General features: G+C 45.3%; 1 protein-coding gene across 1 annotated transcript; it reads right to left on the bottom strand.

Moving 5' to 3' along the window:
• Window positions 1-12,568: 12,568 nt before the first annotated feature.
• On the bottom strand, window positions 12,569-24,130 carry LOC138262214 (cis-aconitate decarboxylase-like). The gene is made up of 6 exons (XM_069212057.1): window positions 23,795-24,130; window positions 21,376-21,430; window positions 19,079-19,266; window positions 16,679-16,771; window positions 15,803-16,008; window positions 12,569-14,499 (listed from the first exon to the last, which is right to left on the bottom strand). The coding sequence occupies exons 1-6, from the start codon at window positions 23,813-23,815 to the stop codon at window positions 13,578-13,580; spliced, it is 1,485 nt and encodes a 494-aa protein (XP_069068158.1). The 5' UTR covers window positions 23,816-24,130; the 3' UTR covers window positions 12,569-13,577.
• Between the last annotated feature and the right edge of the window lie 1,754 nt (window positions 24,131-25,884).

Below are 25,884 nucleotides of genomic sequence, written 5' to 3'. Positions count from 1 at the left end.
ACATTTATTATTATTATTACTTCACCACGAGGTTCCTGAAAGACTAAATTAGTAGGTTGGAAGCACACGTTTAAAAGTAGTCACAGCAATGAAAGCAAAATATATCAAAGTACTTCTCAGTTGCAATGTACACAGCAAATACATGTGATTATATTATAGCATAACTTCAAAGCAAAGCATAAAAGTCAAAATTGCATCACCGTAGGGCCTGTCACTCCGCTTCATCTTTCCAAGGTCTGCAAGTTGATGACTCCGGTTCAACTGCGAGAAAGAGATTTTCTACCCAAACGGGAAACAGGCAACTGATGTCCGTTCCTGTCTGAAGTCAAGATCTTTCTCCCCCTCGCTGTTGCCCAGGGCCATCCTTAAAAGCAAACTCAGTGTGAGAACTGAATAAACTTGGAGAGTGACCAATTCTCCAAACTTCACTCGTTCCCAGACTGGATTGAGACGTAAACACAAAATCTAAGCTCTCTTATCAGCTAGGGTTTGGTGTGAAAAACACAGCTTGGTCTATCATGTGGAAAAACACAGCTTGGAAAAACACAGCTCATCTGCAATGTCTCAACTGCAATGTCTAACTCCACGTTAAAGCCAATAGGGAGCAAACCTAAATACCAAATGTAATGTCTAATGCCATGTTAAAGCCAATAGGCAGCTAAACTAAATACACAATGTAATGGCTACTGCCATGTTAAAGCCAATAGGCAGCTAACCTAAATACCAAATGTAATGTCTAATGCCATGTTAAAGCCAATAGGCAGCTAACCTAAATACAACATGTAATGTGCTACTGGTGAACATTGAGCAACTAATATGCGCAGTGGTGAAACACAAAGTCATTGGTCAAACACAATTAATAGCATCACACTTAGTTGTAAGAAGTGTCTTGTCTAATGTGCAGTACATACAGCAGTACCCTATGCATTCTTGTGCACAGCATGACCTGAGCCCTGGGATGCACTTGTGTGTACAGCATGACCTAATCCTTGCCCAGGGCATGTTATTTAGTGAGCTGGTGAACAGGTATGTGCACTGTTTCATTGAGGCCTTATTTAGGCATGCTCCTATTATGAAAACTATACCTCCTGCTGTTGATTGCTGATGAGGGGCAAATGGAACTGCCCTGTTTTCAGGTGTGTTGTTTATATCTCTGCATGTAGCATGCGCAGGTCCTGGCCAACAGCAAAGCACTGTGGTCAGTATATACAGGGCGTGGCTATAACCCATAATCCGCGCTACCGTAATCTTTGTTACTGTTGACTGTTTATGCCGATCCCCACTAACAACAACATAGGGGGTCATTCTGAGGCCGAGGTACCGCCGTCAGAACACCGCACCGCGGTCGAAAGACCGCGGCGGTGATTCTGACATTTGCCCTGGGCTGGCAGGGCAAATCAACCTTCCCACTAGGATGCCGGCTCAGAATTGAGCCGGCGGAGTGGGAAGGTGCAAACGGGTGCACTTGCACCCGTCGCGTATTTCAGTGTCTGCTGGGCAGACACTGAAATACTTTTTGGGGCCCTTTTACGGGGGCCCCTGCCGTGCCCATGCCATTGGCATGGGCACGGTAGGGGCCCCCAGGGGCCCCGCGGCACCCCCTACCGCCATCCTGTTCATGGCGGGAGAGCCGCCATGAACAGGATGGCGGTAGGGGGTGTCAGCTCCGCCGCCATGGAGGATTCAGACGGGCAGCGGAAAGTCGGCGGTACACCGCCGACTTTCCGTTTCTGGCCGCGGCTGAACCGCCGCGGTCAGAATGCCCAGCGGTGCACCGCCAGCCTGTTGGCGGTGCTACCGCCGACCTCCGCCATGGCGGTAATTACCGCCATGGTCAGAATGACCCCCATAATGTCCAGCCAGGCACAATTATTGACTGCACGTTGGCTAACTCAGCACTCACTGCCACAGAAAAATCCTGAGACTGGACACCACCACAGTCACCTCAAATGCCATCTCCACAGTCTCAGCAAACACCATGAGTTGATGTAAAGGTTAGTAATAGATAGAGAACACAATTTCTGCAGAAGTGACATGGGAAGATGAGCCACTAACTGCAGGCGACTCATCCTGGGTAGAAAGTAACCATATCTCAGTGATACTCACACAACCACACAACCATAGATGGAGATGGATAGGATGATGATGACAAGGATAGGGAGCATTTCAATGCACCTGGAGCAATGCTACAATTACTGTTCGACAGCTCTATTGGAGTCCAACTATTGTGACCTGGAGCAGATAGGCCTGAATGAGGAGGTACTGGTGATGACACCAACTCCAGAAGAAAAGTCAGAAGAAGCTCACCTGCTAATGGTGCAGGACCACGGAAGTATAATGCACACTCCTTTACAGAGGAAGAGTCAAACAATTGCACCTGTTCAGATGAAGCCTGTGCCAACACCACTACCTGAAATACGACCACCACAAACCATTATTAGTACAGCTGTGAACCATGATGAAGGACAGTGGTCCTGATATATTCTTGCTGCCCCACCACCCACACCACTAAACCAGGATGTGAAAAGTTATTGTGCAAATCAAATATAGGAGGCATCTTGTACTGATGATTAATCCTGCCAGAACCCAAGGATTGGTCCTGGTTGTTCAAGATTTGAATGGCATGTCAGCAGCCTCAGAATGCTCCTTGATATCCAGTTGCTTTCGAAACAATCTGTAGCTTTCATTGCTATTAGCCCAAGGGGGCAACCAGCAGCGACAATCACATCACTAGCATGGGCTCAGCTGCCTTTGCTGGAGGTGAACAAAATCCTAGTAGATTTGATAGAATGCTTCTGTTAAATGGTTATTTTATTCAGTATTTTTTGTTGGGAGTAAAGGTTTTTGGGGATGTGATTGCAAGAGCTGGTGACTGACAGAAAACCATGAAGGTGCATTTTATGTACTTCACGGGGCATAACTTGCTTTTACAACCCAGATGTGGTGGTGGTGAGCCATACACCAGAAAGAGAGACCCTGGGAAAGAAAGTCCTCTTGTCCTTGGACATATGGATCAATCATTAAAACTAAGAAAGCGTCTACTGCTCCAAACCACACAGATCCCTAATAAATCTGCAAATGACACTATTTAATTGGAAGATAGTACTCTGATCATTTACTGCCAGGAACTGCTTTAAAGACTCAAGTCTTCAACCTCTAGATCCTGTTGAACTTATGTGTCCAACCTCAACTGGTGACGTAGGTAGAGAAGTTGGTTTTCTCATGATCCTTTACTTTCCTAGAGGACTGACCACTACACACCAGAAGGCCCACCTGCCCAAGAATTCAGACAAAAATCACTGTCTGTGGAATGAAGGTCTGTGTCCACAGTGTAAACCTAGCTACGTAATCTTGGCTAAGACTGTACAACGCAGTCAAGGAGTCTGATTAATGGTTGCGTGGGTGGATTATTGTTAGATTGTTCATATCTAGCTTTATCGAAAAGTCTGAGATAGCCATAAGGCAGAATGTGACATAGTGATTTGTGATTCAATCTATTTTTTTTATCTTTTGTAAATATGGAAGTGGTTGACGGTCAGTCTCCAGAATGATTTTCTCCCCTTGGATGAAACTACTGCTAAAATATTAAATTGCCAATAGAATCTCTAATAACTAATTTTCAAAGTGTTTAAAACATTGCAGATAGGATTTTAGCTCTTGTTGCTTTGGCCACATTTTGATACGAAAAGGAAAATAAAAAATGTATCAGTCTTGATCCTGCCCCAGTATTAATGCTCTAGCCCTCACAGACAGGCCAGGTCCTCTCTGAATCAGATCACAAGCCTTCCCAGACCGGTTTTAGCCTATGTGGGCCTTATCAGTGAGATGTGAATGTCCACATCTCACTGACTTCCTCCCTTCTTTTGCATGTGATATAACACTTTTCTTCCTTTTTTCTTTTGAAAATCCACCTTTGGCTTCATTTCTTTCTCTACTCGAGCACTTATACGTCTGGCCTAGCTCCTGACCACTCATATTCAAGAAGTTCATATATCTGCTCTCCACTTCTTTCCAAACCATGCCAATTGCTTTTCAAATATCTAGGATAATTTCCACTCAACTGTTGCACTGAACGTAAATTATTGTAATGTTTCAGTTGTGTTTGGTGAGCTTGTGTTTCACTGGCATCCCTGTCTGCTGAGCCTTCCCCACTCCTTGTTCCCTTTTTACAGATCAACAGAGTCTCCTTTACCTGAGATAATGTTATTTGAGTTTCACTCAAAGCAGATTTTCCCCTCTTCCAATTAATACCTGTATTATCAGATCCTTTACAGTAGTAGGGATACCCACATCAGACTTAAATAATTGGATTTCCTTTCTTAGTTTACCACTGTCAGGATTTCAGGATTTGTGGATGATCTCAAGGCCTTTAAACTGTACAGTGTCTTTTTTTTTTTTCAATTGATTTTTTTCCCCAGGTTCCACCAAGATAACAAAAAACATTACAATTCCATACTTTATACTTTATCTTAAGTAACTTTCCCAATGGTTTCCACAAAGATAGCTCTAAATGAATGGAATCAGGCTAAGTACCCTCACAAATGCATTTAGTGATTTAGCCTAAAACAAATTATCCATGATTATCTAAAAAAACTATTGCCCCAAATCACAGAAAACTCCTTACCACACCCACTCTCCTAGCATATCTCAATTCTTGATTTCTAACTTGCACCATTTTACTCAGCTATTCTTGAGGGGAGGGGGTAAGATCAGATTGCCAGTTTCTTAACAGGAGAGATCTGGCAATCACAGTGGCAATGAAGGGAGCTTTGCCTCGAGGCCGAAGCCCAAACACATCAAACAAATACTGGGAGTTATAATGACCTGTGCAGTAGTTGTTAGTATCTTGAATACTCCCTCCCAGTAATCCTGTATAAGCCGGCATGTCCCAATCACATGTATCCAGCCAGCCACCCCTACTGCCTTACAGCAAAAACAGAGATCAGGACAACTAGGCACCACACGGGATAAGTCTTGCAGGGTTCGATATAATAGCCATTTACTAAAAAATATCATCCGATGCCAATTCGCACCTCTAAGTACTGTAAAGTTTCATTGATTGATCCTCTCCCAGCACTCCCTTGGCAGGTCGAGTCCCTCCTGGCGGGCCCATTTTCTCGCCACCTTAGCCCCGAGATCGTCCTTATCCTGCTCTAGGAGTAACCTTCCCCATGCACCCGCACGCCTTATCCCAGGAGGGTCAACCAATTCGGCAACTAACACCTGTGTATTAATAATTAAATCAATATCCATATCCCTTAAACTATGAAGCATAGTGCTATAGGATCCCACCAAGAGAAAATCGTTTTGGACGACCATCTGGATGTTTAAGAGAGTTTCCCAGTTGTCATTGATGCGAAAATCCCCAATTTTACTAAATCCTGCATGATCCCATCTCTTTACTAAGTCTGAATTGAGCTGTGGGCCGGAACGTAGCGTAAACTGTGTGAGGGGAGTAAGAAAATGCAAATATGGGATTGAATATCTTCTAAAAAAATCTGATTTTCTTTTAAAGAGCCATTTAAGAATCTTATAACAATTTCTTTTTTTTTTTCGAGATTTCACCAATAGTGCTGGATGCAGAATATCGTGCTCTCTGCATATTAATTCATGAAAGTCTTTAACAAATAAGCAGCCGGTAGGTTGATTAGCTTTACAATTAGTGAAGTAATGTGCAAAAAAGGCAAAGTAATAATCTTTAAAATTGGGTAGCGCTAAGCCCCCCTTTTCTCTATCAGCATATAATATACTTAATGCAGCCCGTGCCTTCTGATTTTGCCAAATAAATGTGCAAAACATAGACTCCAATTTCTTGAAAAATACAGATGTTAATACACAAGGGATGGCCGAGAACAAAAAGTTGAATAATGGTAAGATTGACATTTTGATCAATGCAATCCGGTCTAGCATAGAGAGGGGGAGAGACCCCCAACGTGCAAACATGGCCTCAGTTTTCAAGAGCAAAGGAACGTAATTAAGATCGTAGAGGTCTCCTATATCGACTGAAAAGTTAATCCCAAGGTATCTCTTTGGTCTAGTATTCACACAATGCTTTAATTCAGGGAGGAGTCTAATGGAAGAAATATCACACAGAATCATATCAGCCTTACTCATATTAATATTGTAGCCACCAATTTGCTCGAATTCTGCAAACTCCTTAAAAGCCGTTTCTTGTGAGGAACGCTCTCCATCTAAAAACATTATAATATCATTAGCGTAAAGTTTGATCTTGCCCATCGACTTCAACGGGGTATGTATCTGATTGTTTTGTCTGATCTTAATCACTAAAGGTTCAATGAAGAGAGCAAAAAGAATAGGAGATAGAGGGCACCCTTGCTAGATCCCACGTCGAACTTGAAGTTGACCAACGGAAGCTTAATTAATTATAATATTGGCCTCAGAGTTTAAATAGAGCCTTTGAATTAATGCAGAGACCTGAGAGGGCACCTTATAGCTAGATAATATTGCAAACAGTGTGTCCAACACAACAAAATCAAATGCTTTTTACTCATCTAATAAAAGGATGATGGTGGAAATTTTATTAGAAACAAAATAATCTAAGGCCTTGGCTAAATAGTGCGTATTGGTTGCAAGTTGCCGGCCAGCAATAAACCTGTTCTGATCTGGTTGTACTAGCTTATTGACAACCCCATTAAGCCTGTTAGCCAGAAGTTTCGTAAAATAATCTTATAATCTGTATTTAGCAAAGAGATTGGGCGATATGCATTAGGGTCTTACCTGTCCTGATTCTTATGGGAAAGCTAACCACATTCCCTGAGTGCCAACAATTGGGGATCTGCTCACCCTTAAACAAGCCATTAATTAAAGACAAAAAGTCGTCGATAAATACCTTGATAAAACCTTTATAAAATTCAGCAGGAAAGCCATCAGGTCCACAAGCCTTCCCCATGGGTAGATTCTTGACAACCTCAAGAAGTTCTAACTTCGTGAATGACTGTATTAGAGCATCACTGTCTTCTTCTGTAAGACTAGGAATATCCAGTTTCCCCAAAAAATCCTTAATAGACCTAAGATCAATATCCGGAGCATAACTGTAAATTTGACTATAATATTCTAGCATGATTTTATCCACAACTCTGGGGTCAGTATGCCTAACCCCTGTGGCAGGGCACCTCAATGCATGTATCATATTGCTAGCGATATGATCTCCAGCATGCCATGCCAAAAATTTGCCTGTGAAATTACTCTCTTCATATGCCTTTTGTCTATAGGTCTGATATCCCATGTCAACCTTCTTAAAAAGATTGTTGGCCAATGCCTTTTTAGCTAATTCAAAAGATTGTCTATTGCTTTCCGTGGGGGCGTGAAAGTAACTAGTTAAACACCTCTGCACTGCATCTTCCAGAGCCCTGACTTGTTGTCTCTGGGAAGATTTATCTGCTGCCTCCTTAGCGATTATCAAGCCCCTGAAAAAGGCCTTAAATGCATCCCAGACCATAGCTGGAGTTGAAGATCCTTGATTGCGTTTAAAAAATTCACTTATTTTGACTTTAGAGATCTGTACGCATCCCTCGTCTTGAAGGAGCTGCTGATTAAACATCCACCTTCTGGTCTGAGGCTTGGAGAGTTCTGAAAAAAGAGACACTTCCAGCACCAAGGAGGCATGGTTAGATAAGCCAGAGTGCCTCACTGACTGATTCTTAAAGCGCAATTTTTTGGATATCAGAAAAATAATCTATTCTGGAGGCTCTTTTAAAGCGGGTTGGGATACACGTATACTCTCTCTCATTTGGGGCACTCATTCTCCAAGGATCACAAAGCATCAGCACTTTAGCATATTCTTTAAAAATGTTGGCAACTCTAGGTTTGTGTTGTTTCTTACCCCTAACAGCGGTGTCCATAACTGGGTCCTGAAGAAAGTTAAAATCCCCACCAATAATAATTTTACCTGAAAGTTGCAAAAGAGTTTGAAACAGTCCCACATAAGGGGCCGGGTCATATGATAGGGGTGCATAAAAACTAACAAAAATAAATCTTTCTTTGGCAATTAAACAGTGCACCCAGCACCATCGTCCTTCGGGATCGCAGAGAAAATCAAGTGCCCGAGCATCTAGGCCTCTAGCTAAAAAGACCGCCACACCTCTGTGAGCAGCTGAGGCTGCGGCAACCACCTTGAAGTCGGCAAATTTTTTTAACATTTGGAAACCCGCTACTTTCGTAGCTGGGATATGGGTTTCTTATGATAAAATAACAGCGGGATTTAGATCAATTACCCTTTCTTCAACTGCAGACCTTTTCCTCTGATTATTCAGCCCATTAACATTCCAGGAAACTATTCTTAATGAGGAGTTCAGCCTTGCCATTGAGTTCTTATACACGATCGCCAAAAAAGTAAGTGATCTGAACCCACCAGAGAATTTAAGCCTTGGCCTGGTCCAAATAATATCGCCCACTTAGTAACCTTAATCATTCTGAATTACGCATAACTATATTTTAGTATGGACAAAAGGGAACCTGTGCCCCTTGCCACCCCTCCCAACAACCCCCCCAAACCCTGATCCCAACCCTCAGGTAGCCGACACCTGGAGCCCTCCCGTCTGGACAATCCGGGGCTACCCCCCCCCAAACCCATCCTTCCCTAATCGGGTGCCTTGGCATGGCCCCCTAAGCCATAGACTACAAAGGGACTGGAGTATAATTGCCATGATAACGCATTATATTTACACCCTGTGGAAACCACCATTCTCAAGCAGAATTACCCCTCTTAGTGCATAATGTGCAAACCTCTCCCCGTCTCTTTATTCATATTTTTTCCCCACTTCCCCCTCCCCCCCGCCCTATCTGCTTTGAATGCAACAAGGTTTTAGCAGCATCAACTGTATGAACTAAATTAGAATGTCCCTGAAAGAACACTTTGAGTTTGGATTGCTGTACAAGTCCTGCCGTAGCACCGGCTTTTTGAAATGCCGGAATCATCCCCTTTAGTTCTCTCCTCCGATGTGCAGCCGCCACCGACATATCAGAGAAAATTTTGAAGGCAAAGCCGTCAGGGACCTGGTGGATTTTATTCTTAATCGCCTGTTGAAGGATGCGTTCCTTGACACGGAAGTCGCCCAAGTTTACAAGGATATTTCGAGGATGCTTTGCATTGGGTGACTCTCCTGCAGGGACCCGATGGGCCTGCATAATGGTAAGATCCAAATGTTTGCCTGCTGGATCTGAAAGAGCATGATGTAGGATAAGATCAGTGATTACATTTGTGACAGTCTGGCCATTTTCACGGCCTTCAGGAATTCCTGTAAATCTCAAATTAGATCTGCGTGAGCGATTCTCCGCATCGTCTAGCCGAATCTGTAAATCTAACAGATCTGCTTAACATTTTGCCACTGATGGTTCCAAAGTGACATGGACATTTTCCAGATAAGACACCCGCTGTTCAACCTCCTTGATACGTGAGTTAAGTTGCTGTATATTACTACAAATTAAGTTTAATTGTGATTCCGTTCTCTGGTTTGCTTCATTCTGCGAAATTTTCAACGTTTTTAATTCAGTTAAGATCTGAAGGAGCAGGTTCTCTGAGGGAATATCGGTGCTTGCCTTGTCTCTAAGTGCACGATAAGAGAGGCCCACCTGTAAGATCGACTGATTTTTGGCCAGCTCGGTGAGCCCATTAACAGAGGAGTTCGGAGGGGGACCGGTTGCAATACTCGTCCCTGGTAGAGAAATAGGCTCGCAAGATAAATCAAGTAAGGAGCTGTTTGCCTGGAAGCAGAGATAGTCGCTAGTCATTGGGGGACCAGCATCTTTTTGACCCTTCACCAATCTGCCAAATAAGGGATACAACAACTTGGGAGCTGCTCCCATCTCTAGAGCTTGGCTGTGATTAGCTTCAGAGTTCCAACCGGAGGATGATTGGCTCAGATGTGGACTAGCTTTGTTAACTGATTGCAAATTTAAGTCCGAGTCTGGGCGCCGGTTTCTGGCCTCTAGGAGCAGAGATTCAGAGCCCAGATTCTGATCTAACAAACAAGTCATAGAGGGCGGTAAGCTGCGGGAGAGATAGTGCTAAGCGCTAGGTCAGTAGGTGGCGGAAGGGGATTATTTGCAGACACATCCATATTTAGGTGATTGTCGGATGGGGCTGGGCGCTTTGCTTTGACAGCACGTGTTGTTTTAGGAGCCCTAGTGGCAGGGCGCCCTTTTCGCTGGAAATAATGCAGAGATCGGGCATTATATAGCGTTGCGCCTTGTCCTTGCTCTGACGAGCCTCCTTACTCTCCCCCACTGTGCAGCTGACTCTGGATTTTTAGAGAATTTTTTTTTACGGCCCATGTGTCAGATTTGCGCAAAAGTTACTCCAGAAAGAATGTCTTTTTTTTCCAGCGATTTCCAGAAATTCTAAGTGTACTCACAATGTACAACAGCACGATCGCAAGAGCTTTAGAAAGAGGAAAAAATTTGACTGCCCCCATTGGGAAAGACTATTGATTTTGTATTTCGTGGCCTCCACCTCACCTCTGTTTCTTTTACAAAAGAGCCGACCTCCTTTCTCCTCCTTTCAGGGCAGAACAGTTATGGCAGGGACCTGTGGAGCCTTTCTGGCACAAGCAGGGCGAAACAGATTCCTGCATGCGGGAGTCAAAAGTAAGGGGAAGTACTCCAAAATCACACCAAACCACGGAAAAGAGGAGGTAGGGGGGCTCCTCGAGGATCTTGGTGGCCTCAAAACTCCTTTCGCGTTCAAAGACGTGGCACGGCCATAATGCGTCCGATCCCGACGCACGTCCTTCCCTCTGAGCCTAGCCACGGAGCATGACGGGACGCAGCCGTTTTTCCACAAACTGTACAGTGTCATCACAGTATCAAACACCTTCTACAGACCCAAGACCGTGTCTAAAGGACTGTTGATAATAACATCAATTTAAGAGAGTTTGTTAATCAATTGATCATGTACTTTAATATAAATTCCATGAGTATTATCCAACTGTATGTGCTAGGTGAAAAATATTTAGATAAGAATTTTTAATACTGTCTACATTCTGTGTTACCTTGTCTGGTGGTCTACGGCCCCCACACACTTATATCATCCCTTTATAGGTGCAGAGTTTGAATTTCCTCATCCGTCTATACTTTTATACTATACTTCAGTGCATAGGTTTCCTATATGCTCCCTGGTGTAAAAAGTAAAAAAGCTCATTCATGCCACTATATTTCACTCACTTTCCTACAACAGGTTGTGCCCCAAATTTGCCATTTAAGATGTAACCTTAGTGTGCCATTGTTCCTGTAAGGGGCTTTTCTAATCTTGTAAATTATTAAGAACAGGTATATGATCTGGTGGGGTATCTCTCCTGTCAACCAGTTACCCACTTGTAGCCTAGTTAAAAACAATCAGATTAGTTACTGCCAATGGAGATAACCAAATCTTTTTCACGGTGCCTATGCAGGTGCATTACACATGGCATTAATTAATTACCACAGATCGCATCAAACCGTGTGGTAGGGGGACCTGTAAAGAACCCCCAATTAATGAGTCTGGTTCACAAACTGGATTTTGTAGAAGTAGTGCCACAGTAGTACTACTCACATACTACAAAATACAATTCACACATGTGCAGTCAGAGACCCACTCCTCTGTCTCACTTGCCTTTTCAGTGTAGAGACCTTTGCCATGGTGGTGGTCATCTCCACACACTTAGCTACATGTCTTAGTAGTCATTGTAGGAGAGACTGGGTGTGTGGTGGGAAAATGGGGAATATCCACTAACTGGGAGGGGTTTATCCCCATCGCACATAGGACATCAACTCCAACAACAACAAGTTGATGGGTGGAATGCTTGAATTAATCTCAGCCACTGGCAATCACCTAGGGCTGCATTCCATTGCATAATTTTTCACCCACAATGCCACTCTAGACAAAAAAACACTTTGTACAAATTAGTCCCAACCTGCCCCTCATCGGAACAATCCGTCTTAACTGCCAGGTGAGACACCCCTCAAGACAGGGCCGCCAGCAACCTCAGAATGGTTTTGCCCAACTTGGGGCTCATCAATAGGGGACAGCTTGATTCTTATGGCACAGTGAGCACTGAACCCATGTCTGGGCATACCCACCGCACTTAGAGCGTTAATTGCAAGAACAGCAAGGTGATGATGGAATTCTTGAATTAATCTCGGCCACTAGAAATAGCTCTATTGCCCTTTTGTGGGTTACTTTACTATCCAACACACTGTAAGAACTCTGTTCCATGTGCCCCATAGTTACTAAGCTGACTCACTTTTCCTGATAACTTGTCAGAGTGGTGGGAAGTTACACTTCTGCTGAAGCAGAAAAAGAATTTCAAGATAAGAAAAGCAGATAGTCTGCACGTGCCCCTGTGAAAAGGTGTGTAATCCAAATTTCTTCTACCCAGTGTGTGGTAGAATTACAGTTTTATAAACACTTCCTGGTCTGTGGGTATTTTACCTCTCATATTTGGCAAAGTGACCATCACAAATATTCAGTATGGCAAGTCACACTGGAATGCATGTCATTGCCTAGATTTTTTCTCAGTCTGGAGTCACAGTTATGGTTTGACTGCTTGTTATTTATGCAAAGGAGGCAAAGTTCAAAGTTAATAGTTTATTTAGTTTATACAAAAAATCTTATAATGATTCAAACGGATGACACAAATCAAATGTATTTCAGTCCTGATTTGCTTCTGCTCTGCGGCTGACACTGAGCCGCCCTCTTGGCAGTCAAAGTCCTATGACTTGATGCGCATCCTCTTCAGGTTCAGATCAGATGAACACCTGACTTCACAGAGGCCAGCTGGTAAACACAGGCCCTCACAACCCTCATCTCCAGAGCTCTTCAAAAACCTGTGTTCAAACAGGAATTACACAATATTGTGACTGGGTGATGTCCAGTGCAGGATGTGATTGCTGTGTGTCCCATGGTGAGGCTGAAGAGTTTGACAGATGACCCCTGGTGGGGCAGCAGTCACTTCACCCGGCCCATCCTAGGGGGTTCAGATGGTTTCAAGCAGTGACGAGCACCACCATTTGGGACTTCTTCATTAGTTCATCACTCAGCCAAACTTGACCAAGTGTCTTCACATGTACATGGGTTGTGATTCACTGTATAAATAGGAGAGCATGAATTACAAAAATACAAGCCTTGGACCAGCCAATGCCCTGCGTTGCACTACACAAAATTGACAGACAATAATAACATTGAAATTTACACTACAGTAATGACTCCGCTAAGATTACTGAAAAATAAATATACTTAAAAAAATACATAATTATTTTTACAAGCAGCAGTGCACCGAATTATAGATGCTTTAGCTCAAATCTAATTACTTGAAATGAGTCAAACCAGAAATAGCATCAGACTCTCCACTAATGGGAAGCTACAAGGAGCCAGGGCTTTATAAGATTTTTTTGTTTTGGGCACTCTAATTTAGCAAACATAATTCAATGATTGGCCTGGTATAATCCACACAAGAAATTTTAACAACATATTTTGCATATTTCCCAGGGTTCCAGAAGTAACGCACCTCGCCACATGCATTGAAAGAGATACAGTTCAGAGCAAAGGCAGCTGTTGCATATATGTTCTGATTGACAGCTACCTATTGCAGGGAGGAGGCCAGACTTGAGCTGTCTTCCAGGCACTCGATATCTTCCACCATCTCAATGATGGCATCAGCCTGGTCTTTGTGCAGCACATGGACAGCATTGGAGCGGAACTTCTCATGGAGCGAGTCTTGGCTGAGTGGCTTCCTCCAGTGTCCGTAGAAGGTATCGCACCGTCCCGAGAGGATAGTCCCATCCTCCAGCAGAAGGGCCACCTCTCCGTACATCTTGTCAAAGTTGGCCACATTGTCTTTGGGATGTTCCAGTATCACCTTCTCCAGCAGGTTGATCAGGCCAGGTCTCATGAGGTTGTCCTCGGAGAAAGAAGAGATGCCCACTTCTCCGTCCAGGAGGGCGGTGCAAGCGTTGAATTGGAACGAGTGTCGGGCCTGGTGTTCGGACTCAGGGAAGGGCCTGTTGATATACTTAGACACTGGGACCCTGAGAAGAATTGTCTGTATGGCGGAAGGATTGAAGGAACCCATGAGATTGACGAGTCTGTTCCTAACTGAGATGGCAGCGTCTGCGACCCAGTGCATGCCCAAGTGCGCAGGGAATCTCTTGAAGGCGATGTCTTGCTTCTCCAGGAGGAAACTGTAGTCCTCACCTGGCGTTGCCAGGGTTGAGGGCTGGTAGTTACCATAGAAAGCGCTGAACCCTGAGCAGCCGGGCACATCATCCAGGATGAGAGGGTTGGCCTCCATCCCACGGGCAGCCAGAAGTGCTGCTTCCATCCCAAGGCGGGTGGCATTGCCAATGTGTAGAGGCTTGGCAAGGGTAGCTGCATTGGCCATGGGTGCCCCTGCCAGGGAAGCGGCGATTGCCAGAGCATGGGTGCATTGGTCCTTATTCAAGGAAAGAAGCTTGGCTGTCGCAGCAGCACTGCCCATGGTGCCAACCACAGAGGGAGGGTGAAACCTGGAAGGGGCAGAGAAAAATCAGACTTTTATGCCTAATGAAGTAATGTGATTAGTGTCAATAGTGAAAACGCAACCAGATCATGTGAGGCCTGTTATGACGTACAGCAGTAATATTAAAGGTGAAATATTAAAGGAACCATCTAGTGGACAGCATTAGAAAACTTATCCTCAACCCAATCTTACATTTTAAAACAGTTGCTAACATTAAGTGTTAGGAGGTCCCTTTATATGATATTGTGGTTTGGTTGTTAAACATATTGTGACATCACTCACTAAAAAGCCCCTTTAGTGTTAGAAATATGTAAAATCAGATGGCAACTGCAAATGATAAAATTAGGTCCTAGCACCGTAGACTGAATGCTAAAACTGACCATTGAGTGCTAAAGATGCTGACATTGGCTGTTGTAGTTTATCTACATCCTGAGTGAGAGGCGAAGCAGAAACATGACCCAGAAGGGGGCAGGAGGGGTTTATCTTCTGCTAGGTGGCATTAGAGGGGGCTGTTACTAATAGCTTTACTGTCCAAGTGCTACAAATTATTAACAGCTCTTAGTTGCCCTTCCCCTTCATATGTGCCTTGCATGTGAAGTGGGCCGTTAACAGACATTAATGCACTGTGAACAGAGGTCAGTGCAGGTAAATGTCAGACATTTATTTCTAACGAATTATAGTCATGCCATCTATAAAATGCTAATTATGTCATGCAGTAAGACCAGACATGTGAACTAATGATATAGTGCAGTATTGGCAGGTTAAGAAAAAAAAAGTTTACAACCTACTAAGATCCATTTGCATGTGTTATTTGGTTGGCATCATACATGCCTCAGCGTGTATTTTGAGCGTCTGCTGAATATCAAATCCACCTCATGGCACTATTGTTGTCCTTTGTGCTCATAACACATTCTTTCGGGGGTATAAATGCCCACTGTGGTCATCCCACCGAGCTAGTGATGCCCTTTGTGGGCATTACATGTACTCCTTGATGATACTGTTGCCCTCTAAGGGATCATGGGTGCGAGTTAAGTAGATTGATGTCCCCTGTGGTTATTATAGAGTTGTCTTTGTTATTTAAGCACACTCTGGGTATCATGCATTGAGCCCCTGTATCTAAATGTCATCTGTAAACATCATGGATAACTTCTGGATATGTAAATGCCATCTGCGGGCATCACACATAGCTCCTCGATAAAAATAAAAACCCCTCTGTGGGCATCACACACAGCTCCTCGATTAAAAAACCCACTGTTGCCATTGCACATAGCTCCTCGAGACATAGATCCTCTTAGTGCGCATCATCTTACCTCTTTGGGATGTTGCTGGCCTCACTGGAGAAACTCATGAGTCTTCCTTGCACCTCGATGCCCACGTTAAATGCCAGCAGGAGGTCTGCACCACTGGGCCTTGAACCCACAGGCAGCATCTGAGAAGTAGCCAAGAGGGCGGGCAGCAGAGCGCCAGAGGGGTGGGTGGCAGGGTGCCAGGTGTCATCAAAGTCCATGGCATGAGTCTGTAAGGAGAGAAGAGGAAAGTTAGGGGACCTTTAAAGAATATTCAGAGACAGCACTGCTGCCCAGTCCTGAAGAGGGAGGATCCAAGGTCTGTCAATCAGCAGATCGACTATTCCATTGACCTGAAGGAGCTCAGTACAGCAGGGGAGGATCCAGGATCTGACATTCACACTGTAGAGAAGGGGGAGGAGACATGATGTCTCATTCAGCAGACTGACTGTTCCTCTGCCTTATAGAAGCATTTTACAGAATGGAGATAATCCCAAAATTCACAATTTGAAATGTAGCTATGCCATTGTCTTATAGTACCACCCACCAAAGAGGGCAGAGAGGGCAGAAAGAAGGATCTAGTACTGAGCAGAGAATCAGTCATCACCTTTTAGAATACTTTAGAGAACATATAGTCCATTCACAGAACAACAAACAGGGGACCAGATCCATGTCCGATCACTACGTACATGGAGCGTGCATGTTCACCACAGTAATATCACAGATCACACCTGGGGAGCTATTTTGGTGTGAACTCGTATTTATGTGAACCGGGAGGGGGGAAGTCAGCCTAAAGTGTAGAGCTGCATGATGTCCACTCTCACCCCTCAACCCAACAGTTGCATTGATCTTACACACAGATACATATGATAATCAGTTGATTGAATGATAGAGCCTTACCGCCACTCCATTGGAGTATGCAGCCAGGGTGGGGCAGAGCCGCAGTCCACGTCGTCCGTAAACGGAGCTGGTTTCAGAAGAGCGATACAGGTCCTGTTAGAGAGAAAGAGAGAATTCCCATATGAGGGACAATGCACCGACAGACACACACCGTGGGGGTTATCAGGAGCCGCTTGGGAGTATGGATAGTATGGATACCCCTACACGAGTCATGGACAGAACAGTACAAGGCAAGAGGGTACTCAGGGCGATACCCATCCCATCGCAAGGTGTCCTCCCCGAGCGCAAAGACAATATCCTGAGAGATGCTCCAACTCTTCCCAGCCATGTGGTGAGCACATTCTAGATAACCCATCCTTGATAACCCATCCTTGTCAACCCTACACGTGTCTTCACCTCTCCCTGTAAGAAGCAGGAAACCTTGTTCAACACGGCCAAAGAGAGATTCAATTTATCTTTATCTTACAAAACCAAATACCATTGGCAGATTGACCAACCTGGGTTTTTGGGGCCTTTCTTTTCTGAGGGTGTAAGGTTGTCTGAGACTGAAGTCTAATCTGAAAAACCTCAAATATGGAAGTATTTGTGTATAAGGTTCTACGTGGTATTGCTTAGGATGCAGTTGACTGATGGTTCAGCATTGGCAGTAAGGTTTTGTCTATGGATCACGTGAAGACAGAAGCTGGTGGTGGTGAAACTGATGACCTATAGCCGGTTTGTTGAATTGAGATCTGACTCTCTTTACTCTGTAATATGTCAGGTGAATATTTCACTGAAACATCTCACCTGCCTTTAGTTGAGTACTACTGGTATCATTAGGGGCTAATTTCACCTCCATAATAGATTCTGAATACACTTACATGGCAAAATCCTAGCCTGATGGTAAGCTGATATGGCTTAAAGTATTAAAACATCACTTGAGTATTTGGGTTCGTGCATTTGTGGTGCCTTTTTTCCTGCGCTATTTCAGAGTGAAATTAAACAACGAGGGCCAAACAATAAATTCAACAGCACTGGTGAATTGCGTCCTTAATCACACTTGGGTCCAGAGACTCCAATTGCTTTGCCCATGCCTAGTGAGAACACTTCCTCCTGGTGGGCAGTGTGGCACCACAGATCACTGGTACCCACACATTGCCAGCCCGAAGGAAGCAAGAGCCGACCAATCTTACCAGGGCTACAACGACTAAGGTACAAGACAGAAGAATAGCATTAAGAGAACTGGGACTTGAGAACATTATATATCCAGTGCCACAAACCGAGCCATGTTTCTGGTGAGGAGTGGTAGACAGGGAGGAGAAGGGGGGACAGAAGACCTGTACTAACCCATTTGTCGATAGGCCGGTGGGCAGGAGTTCACACTGAAGACATCATACCAGGCGCGGCGCCTCCGCTAGGGCGGAGAAGCGTCGCACGCAGCCAGCAGCAGCAGCTGCAAACCTTTTACTACAAAACGTTAATAAACTATGTGTATAATTGTTTTGTAGTAAAGGGGGTGGGGCATTGGGGATGACGAGCACTGAGGTGTGCACCACCCCCCTCATTGCGCATGTATGTTGGGCCGGCCGTCTTGGGCTGGCCAAACACACATGCGCACTGTGCTCGCTCCAGCCCGGCACTGTGTTGCCGGGCTGTAGAGAGCAGGCACAGGCTAACAGTATGCCTGGGAGTGCCCTGGCTGGGCGCTCCCAGCCTATCTGAACGCTGCTCTGAGCAGCGTCATGATTGGCCAGAGGGCAGGCTGGGCGCCTGTGCCTGCAGCAGAGGAGTGGCGAGGTGGTGGCGGCAGCGTCAGTGTATTTTTTATTTTTTTTAATTCCTCCCTTCTCTGTCCCCGCACGCCGCCCCACCCCTACAAAGTACCGCGAGACGCTCCTGCATCATACAATGCCTTCGGACAGTAAATCACTAGTTTCCTCAAACAGAAATTGTTACATTAATTATTGTGTACACTTTTGTCCTGCTTTCTAACATTTTATTCTGTTGTGTGACTGAAGTAAAGTACTTTTTTGTTTTGACTACAAACACTGGCTGGACACGAATACAATGATTGCTAACAGACGTTTCATTGAGTTCTGAGTGTCCATCCCACACCACCTTCTTGAGTAAGACTTGAAAGTGCACAACTTTTCTACCAGTGGGGTGAACTGCTGAAGGGTGTACTTGGTGTTTAGTGTTTTGGGTTGAGTTTTGTGTTTGGAAGTAAGGTTAAGTCCCAGGAATCAAGTGGTAAAAGACTTTGATTGTTAAAATGTTAACTCCTGACTGCCCGGAGACTCTGGAAAAAGTTCACACAATGCTCCAGAGAGTGTTTCCTGGAATGGTCCAGGCCTGATCACACTTTGTAGATCATGATTGTTCCATGGAGTTTTGCCTGGTGTGATCCAGACCTCATCTTACCTGACAGTACCGCAGGGCGATGTCGAACACATGCGTGGTGCTTCCCACCAGTCCAACTCCGATGCTGTCCAGGATCATGCGCTTGCTGCGGTGTCGCACAGCTTGGGACAGGTGATCCAACTGCACTCCATGGATGAAAGAAGCAAAGCTGCTAGTGACCACCTTCTCCAGGGGGGACCCTTCCAGGGCTTCAGGAAGAAGAGAGAGGATCAAGACTACTGCAAGCCTGGGCTGGAGTCAGAGAAGAGATCCAGGGGATCTGGACCAGAAACACAACAAGCCCAGGCGGATCCCAGTCAGCATCACGCGGACATGGAGACGAGGCTGGACAGAGACCTAAGGCAGGTTGGTAGCCACTGGAACATGTACCAAACCTTACAGATCATGTAACAAACCCTATGACATGGAACATTTAACAAACCCTAGGACACGGAACATTTAACAAACCCTAGGACATAGAACATATGACAGACCGTCCAGATCATGTAACAAACCCTAGGACACTGAACATTTACCAATCCCTATGACACGGAACATTTAACAAACCCTAGGACATAGAACATATGACAGACATTACAGATCATGTAACAAACCCTATGACATAGGACATTTAACAAACCCTAGGACATAAAACATATGCCAGACCTTACAGATCATGTAACAAACCCTAGGACATGGAACATTTAACAAACCCTTGAACACGGTACATTTAACAAACACTAGGACACAGACATATAACAGATCGCAGCACACAGAACATATAACAGATCCCAGCACACAGAACATATAACAGCTCTTAGCACACACAACATATAACCGGTCCTATCACACAGAACACATAACAGATCCCAGCACACAGAACACATAACAGATCCCAGCACACAGAACACATAACAGATCCCAGCACAGAGAACATATAACAGATCCCAGCACACGTAACATATAACAGATCCTATCACACAGGAAACATAACAGCTCTTAGCACACAGAACACATAACAGCTCTTAGCACACAGAACACATAACACATCCTAGCACACAGAACATACAACAGATCCCAGCACACACAACATATAACAGATCCCAGCACACAGAACATAAAACAGATCCCAGCACAGATAACATATAACAGATCCCAGCACACGTAACATATAACAGATCCTATCACACAGAAAACATAACAGCTCTTAGCACACATAACACATAACACATCCTAGCACACAGAACATACAACAGATCCCAGCACACACAACATATAACAGATCCCAGCACAGAGAACATATAATAGCTCTTAGCACACAGAACATATAACCGATCCTATCACACAGAACACATAACAGATCCCAGCACACAGTACATATAACAGATCCCAGCACACAGTACATATAACAGATCCCAGTACATATTACAGATCCCAGCACACAGTACATATAACAGATCCCAGTACACAGTACATATAACAGATCCCAGCACACAGTACATATTACATATCCCAGCACACAGTACATGTAACAGATCCCAGCACACACAACATATAACAGATCCCAGCACAGAGAACATATAATAGCTCTTAGCACACAGAACATATAACCGATCCTATCACACAGAACACATAACAGATCCCAGCACACAGAACACATAACAGATCCCAGCACACAGTACATATAACAGATCCCAGCACACAGTACATATAACAGATCCCAGTACATATTACAGATCCCAGCACACAGTACATGTAACAGATCCCAGCACACAGAACATATAACAGATCCCAGTACATATAACAGATCCCAGCACACAGTACATGTAACAGATCCCAGCACATGTAACAGATCCCAGCACACAGTACATGTAACAGATCCCAGCACACACAACATATAACAGATCCCAGCACAGAGAACATATAATAGCTCTTAGCACACAGAACATATAACCGATCCTATCACACAGAACACATAACAGATCCCAGCACACAGAACACATAACAGATCCCAGCACACAGTACATATAACAGATCCCAGCACACAGTACATATAACAGATCCCAGTACATATTACAGATCCCAGCACACAGTACATGTAACAGATCCCAGCACACAGAACATATAACAGATCCCAGTACATATAACAGATCCCAGCACACAGTACATGTGACAGATCCCAGCACATGTAACAGATCCCAGCACACAGTACATGTAACAGATCCCAGCACACAGTACATGTAACAGATCCCAGCACATGTAACAGATCCCAGCACACAGACCCCAGGAGTCCCGGGTGCACATGCGCAGTCACCTACCTTCCAGGGCCGCAGTGTGAGTCCGTCTGGACAGCGAGAGGACGGGCTTTGTTCTCTGAAACAAGAAAGTGGTTCATATTAACAAGTTGTTTATTTGTGTCTGCGGAGCTCTGGATGTCAGGCAAGGGCGCCTCTTCCAAGAAATGGTGAAATATCAGCTCTGACTGCGCATGGACAGACTGGCAGTGCCCATGCATCAGTGCCCGCAGCTCAGATGCAACACCCCCTGTGTGTTTTTTACAGCCTCGTGGGCAGCACTGACAGAGTCACAATAATTACACGTTTCCGTGTCCACGCCCACGCGGAAGACCCCGCCCACCAGAGGGTCGGTGTACAGACTCTCCCCACCCATGAAACCATAGAGCCATGCTGATAGGCTGCTTGTCTGGTGGGATTCCGCCTCTCATTGGTTGTGGGACACGTGGTACAGGTGTGTGTTATGGTGCAGTAACATTGTGGGATACATGGTACAGGTGTGTGTTATGCTGTAGTAACAGCACAGCTCGGTGGATTCCCCCTCATTGGTTGTGGGACACATGGGACAGGTGTGTGTTATGCTGCAGTAACATTGTGGGACACATAGCTAGAGGTGTGTGTTATGCTGCAGTAACAGCACAGCTCGGTGGATTGCGCCTCTCATTGGTTGGGGGACACATGGTACAGGTGTGTGTTATGCTGTAGTAACAGCACAGCTCGGTGGATTCCGCCTCTCATTGGATGTGGGACACATGGTACAGGTGTGTGTTATGCTGCAGTAACATTGTGGAACACATGGCTAGAGGTGTGTGTTATGCTGCAGTAACAGCACAGCGCGGTGGATTGCGCCTCTCATTGGTTGGGGGACACATGGTACAGGTGTGTGTTATGCTGTAGTAACAGCACAGCTCGGTGGATTCCGCCTCTCATTGGATGTGGGACACATGGTACAGGTGTGTGTTATGCTGCAGTAACATTGTGGGACACATGGCTAGAGGTGTGTGTTATGCTGTAGTAACAGCACAGCTCGGTGGATTGCGCCTCTCATTGGTTGGGGGACACATGGTACAGGTGTGTGTTATGCTGTAGTAACAGCACAGCTCGGTGGATTCCGCCTCTCATTGGTTGTGGGACATATGGTACAGGTGTGTGTTATGCTGCAGTAACATTGTGGGACACATGGCTAGAGGTGTGTGTTATGCTGTAGTAACAGCACAGCTCGGTGGATTGCGCCTCTCATTGGTTGTGGGACACATGGTACAGGTGTGTGTTATGCTGTAGTAAGAGCACAGCTCGGTGGATTCCGCCTCTCATTGTTTGTGGGACACATGGTACAGGTGTGTGTTATGCTGTAGTAACAGCACAGATCGGTGGATTCCGCCTCTCATTGGTTGGGGGACACATGGTACAGGTGTGTGTTATGCTGCAGTAACATTGTGGGACACATGGTACAGGTGTGTGTTATGCTGTAGGAACAGCACAGCTCGGTGGATTCCGCCTCTCATTGGTTGGGGGACACATGGTACAGGTGTGTGTTATGCTGCAGTAACATTGTGGGACACATGGCTAGAGGTGTGTGTTATGCTGTAGGAACAGCACAGCTCGGTGGATTCCGCCTCTCATTGGTTGGGGGACACATGGTACAGGTGTGTGTTATGCTGTAGTAATAGCACAGCGCGGTGGATTCCGCCTCTCATTGGTTGGGGGACACATGGTACAGGTGTGTGTTATGCTGTAGGAACAGCACAGCTCGGTGGATTCCGCCTCTCATTGGTTGGGGGACACATGGTACAGGTGTGTGTTATGCTGTAGGAACAGCACAGCTCGGTGGATTCCGCCTCTCATTGGTTGGGGGACACATGGTACAGGTGTGTGTTATGCTGTGGTAATAGCACAGCGCGGTGCCTTCGCTGCGCATCAGTTCCAAGGGATGCGTGTCCAGTCTGGAAAGTGACCCTTGCACGGGTCCACCCCCAGCCCCCAACAATTCTAAGAAGTGTAAACAAAGTGCTTTAAATGGCCTTGAGACACAAGCTGGTGAAACAAAGTAGACAAAGTCTAGAATGAACCTTTGTTAACCATCTGTGCTTCACACAGCGGCGCCAGAACAAGGGGCGCAGGAGGCGCTACACCAGCCTCATAAAACCTGAAATATTTTAGATAAAGAAAGAACAATTAAGAGGCCATTTAAATGTGTTTCCTCTGGCTTGGGGATTTCCCCTAAGCCTTTCTTTAGTGAAGCGCACCCCCACTCCAAAAATGGCTTCATCACTAGCGACTTCACTGCACGCGAGATAAAACCTCGTTAACATGCATGGAAGTCTGAAAGGAGGAGCCCGGCTCCCTGTCCCAGAGGCAGGTAGCGCCTTGAAAACAACAGGTACAACAGGTAAACACAGCGACTGAACGATGGAATAACATGCAGCTTGTAACAGAGCCTGACCTGGAAGGTAGACAGCAGCATTGTGCGCCTTGAAGTCTTCTTATCCTGAAATAGCGTCGGTCACTGGTCCTGACAGCCGGCTGCTGTCTCTGGTGCTGGCAGGACGCGGGTGTCTCTCGTGCTTAGAGGGGGCAGCTAGCTTGGTTGTAGAGGGGTTTGTTATCTTTGGGGTCTCTGGGTCTGTAGAGGACTGCTGTCTCTGGTGCTGCGGGGGGCTGGCGCCACTTCTATTGTCGGGGTGCAGGTGTCTTGGGGTTGCAGCAGACAGGTGTCCCTGGTGTTTGGTGTTCGTGTCATCTCGTCCGTGGTTTATATTCACTTCAGATGAATGGCTCTGGAGGAAGAGACATCCCCGGTGACGTCACTTGTAGGGGGCGGGGCAAGGTGTGCCGGAGACGAGCATCCGCCGGGAAAAAACAGGGAAATTCCTGGAGGAAACACCGGGCCAAAATTCCGTTTTTTATATGTTTTTATGTATTTACTTGTGTTAAAATCTGCTTTATGAAGACAAAGAAATGGTCGGACCATTTTACAAACACAAAGAAGAAATAGCTCAGAGTTCAATCATTAAACATTAATCAATCTCTTAAGAAAATCACATTTCTAAAAAAATATTAACATTGATGCAAAACTCAAGAAAATATGTGTTTGGAGGAAACCGGTGGGATAACTTCTAAAGCCCAGGGGATTGCAGGAGTAATGGCCCGTGTATTTGGAAATATGTGCTTTAAAAATTCCCATCCATTGTGGTAACATATTCTGGAAACTTCTTTGATCGGTAACAAAGGCACCCACACACCGCCCACCAACAATATCCCCCCACAGCAGCAAACATGTATGTGACAAGAGCTTAGGTGAGCGTGTGTACGTGTGTCTCTGTATGTGTGTATGCGTGCGTGGTTGTATGTATTTATGTGTGTTTGTGTGTGTCTTTGTGTGTGTGCGTGTGTGGTTGTGTGTATGTGTGTATGAGTGTGTGTATGTGTGTGTGTGTGTGTGTGTGCGTATGTGAATTGTGTGTATGTGTCTGTTTTGTGTGTGTACTTGTGTGTGTGTGTGTGTCTGTAAATAACAGAACTGTTATCTGCAAGAAATGTGATATCACCTTGAGAGATCACTGCCACCATGTGCCTCAGATATTTCCTCCCTCAGTTCCACCTGCAGTTTTTAACCCAGTGCCCCATTGTATGTCCAGCAGGACTCACAATCTCGCGCCAGTGTCATGATTTCAGCAGGTGCAGTAGAACCGCACAGGTCTAAGCACAAAGTTTGTAAGGTTCAAGATGGCAGAATATCTCTAGGGGAGACACCTCATCTTCAATCGGAATAAAACACCTGACTTTACCACGCTACCCCCATTCCGTGGTGCAGAGCTCAGCATGGTGCGGTAATACCACACCTGGTGAGTACTGCGTATGGTGGTTTCAGGATTTACCAGAAGCGGTATTACTATCCCAAATAATAGAAATCTTGTGAAGAGGCTCTTGGTGTTCTATTAAAAACCACAGCAATAGATGTGTGCATCCACATGTTCTGACGTCATGGCATTAATGAGCCATCCAAGGTGCCGCCTCTGCTTGTAAAAGACCCACACCTATGTTTTATCACGGTGCTTAATTTGTAAAGTAATATCTGCCGGTGCCCAAGGTTTTCTCAGAGAGCTGCAGCCAGTGCTGGTGAATGTCAGGACTGCAGACTCCCAAGGCTGTGTGGTCTTGAGTCTACCTCACGCCTCTGTCTTCCACCGCCCACACTCTCTGCCCCTTCATTCCACTCTCGGGGGCTCTTTTTCGTCCCGCTTTCCCCCTTAGAACTCGGGGACCACCAGCAGGCCCTCACCCCAACACTGGCTATAATTTATTTTGTTGGAAGAAGTTTTATTTCAACTTTTCACTTGTTAATTCCATAACACACATTTTAGCCATAAATCACTTCAAAGAAAATTAAAAACATATTTACAATAACATAACTGTAATCATAAATGTCAATCTGTAACCATAAATCATTGTGACAGGATCCCTTCCTGTCCTGAACCTCCCTTGGACCTCCCTTGGACCACACAGGTGAACTGCACCTCACCTGTATCCCTA

This window comes from Pleurodeles waltl, chromosome 10, assembly GCF_031143425.1.
Source record: "Pleurodeles waltl isolate 20211129_DDA chromosome 10, aPleWal1.hap1.20221129, whole genome shotgun sequence".
Taxonomy (NCBI): domain Eukaryota; kingdom Metazoa; phylum Chordata; class Amphibia; order Caudata; family Salamandridae; genus Pleurodeles; species Pleurodeles waltl.
The sequence above is the reverse complement of the archived record's forward strand: the minus strand, read 5'-3'. Positions and strand labels throughout refer to the sequence as shown.

What these genes read in the sequence shown, in the direction of transcription:
- LOC138262214 (XM_069212057.1), bottom strand. Translation starts at nt 23,815, where the DNA reads ATGCTGCTGTCTACCTTCCAG. An exon ending in TCACACTGCGGCCCTGGAAG is followed by an intron (nt 19,267 to 21,375) that starts GTAGGTGACTGC and finishes TTCTTCCTGAAG; the next exon opens with CCCTGGAAGGGTCCCCCCTG. An exon ending in CATACTCCAATGGAGTGGCG is followed by an intron (nt 16,009 to 16,678) that starts GTAAGGCTCTAT and finishes CTCTCCTTACAG; the next exon opens with ACTCATGCCATGGACTTTGA.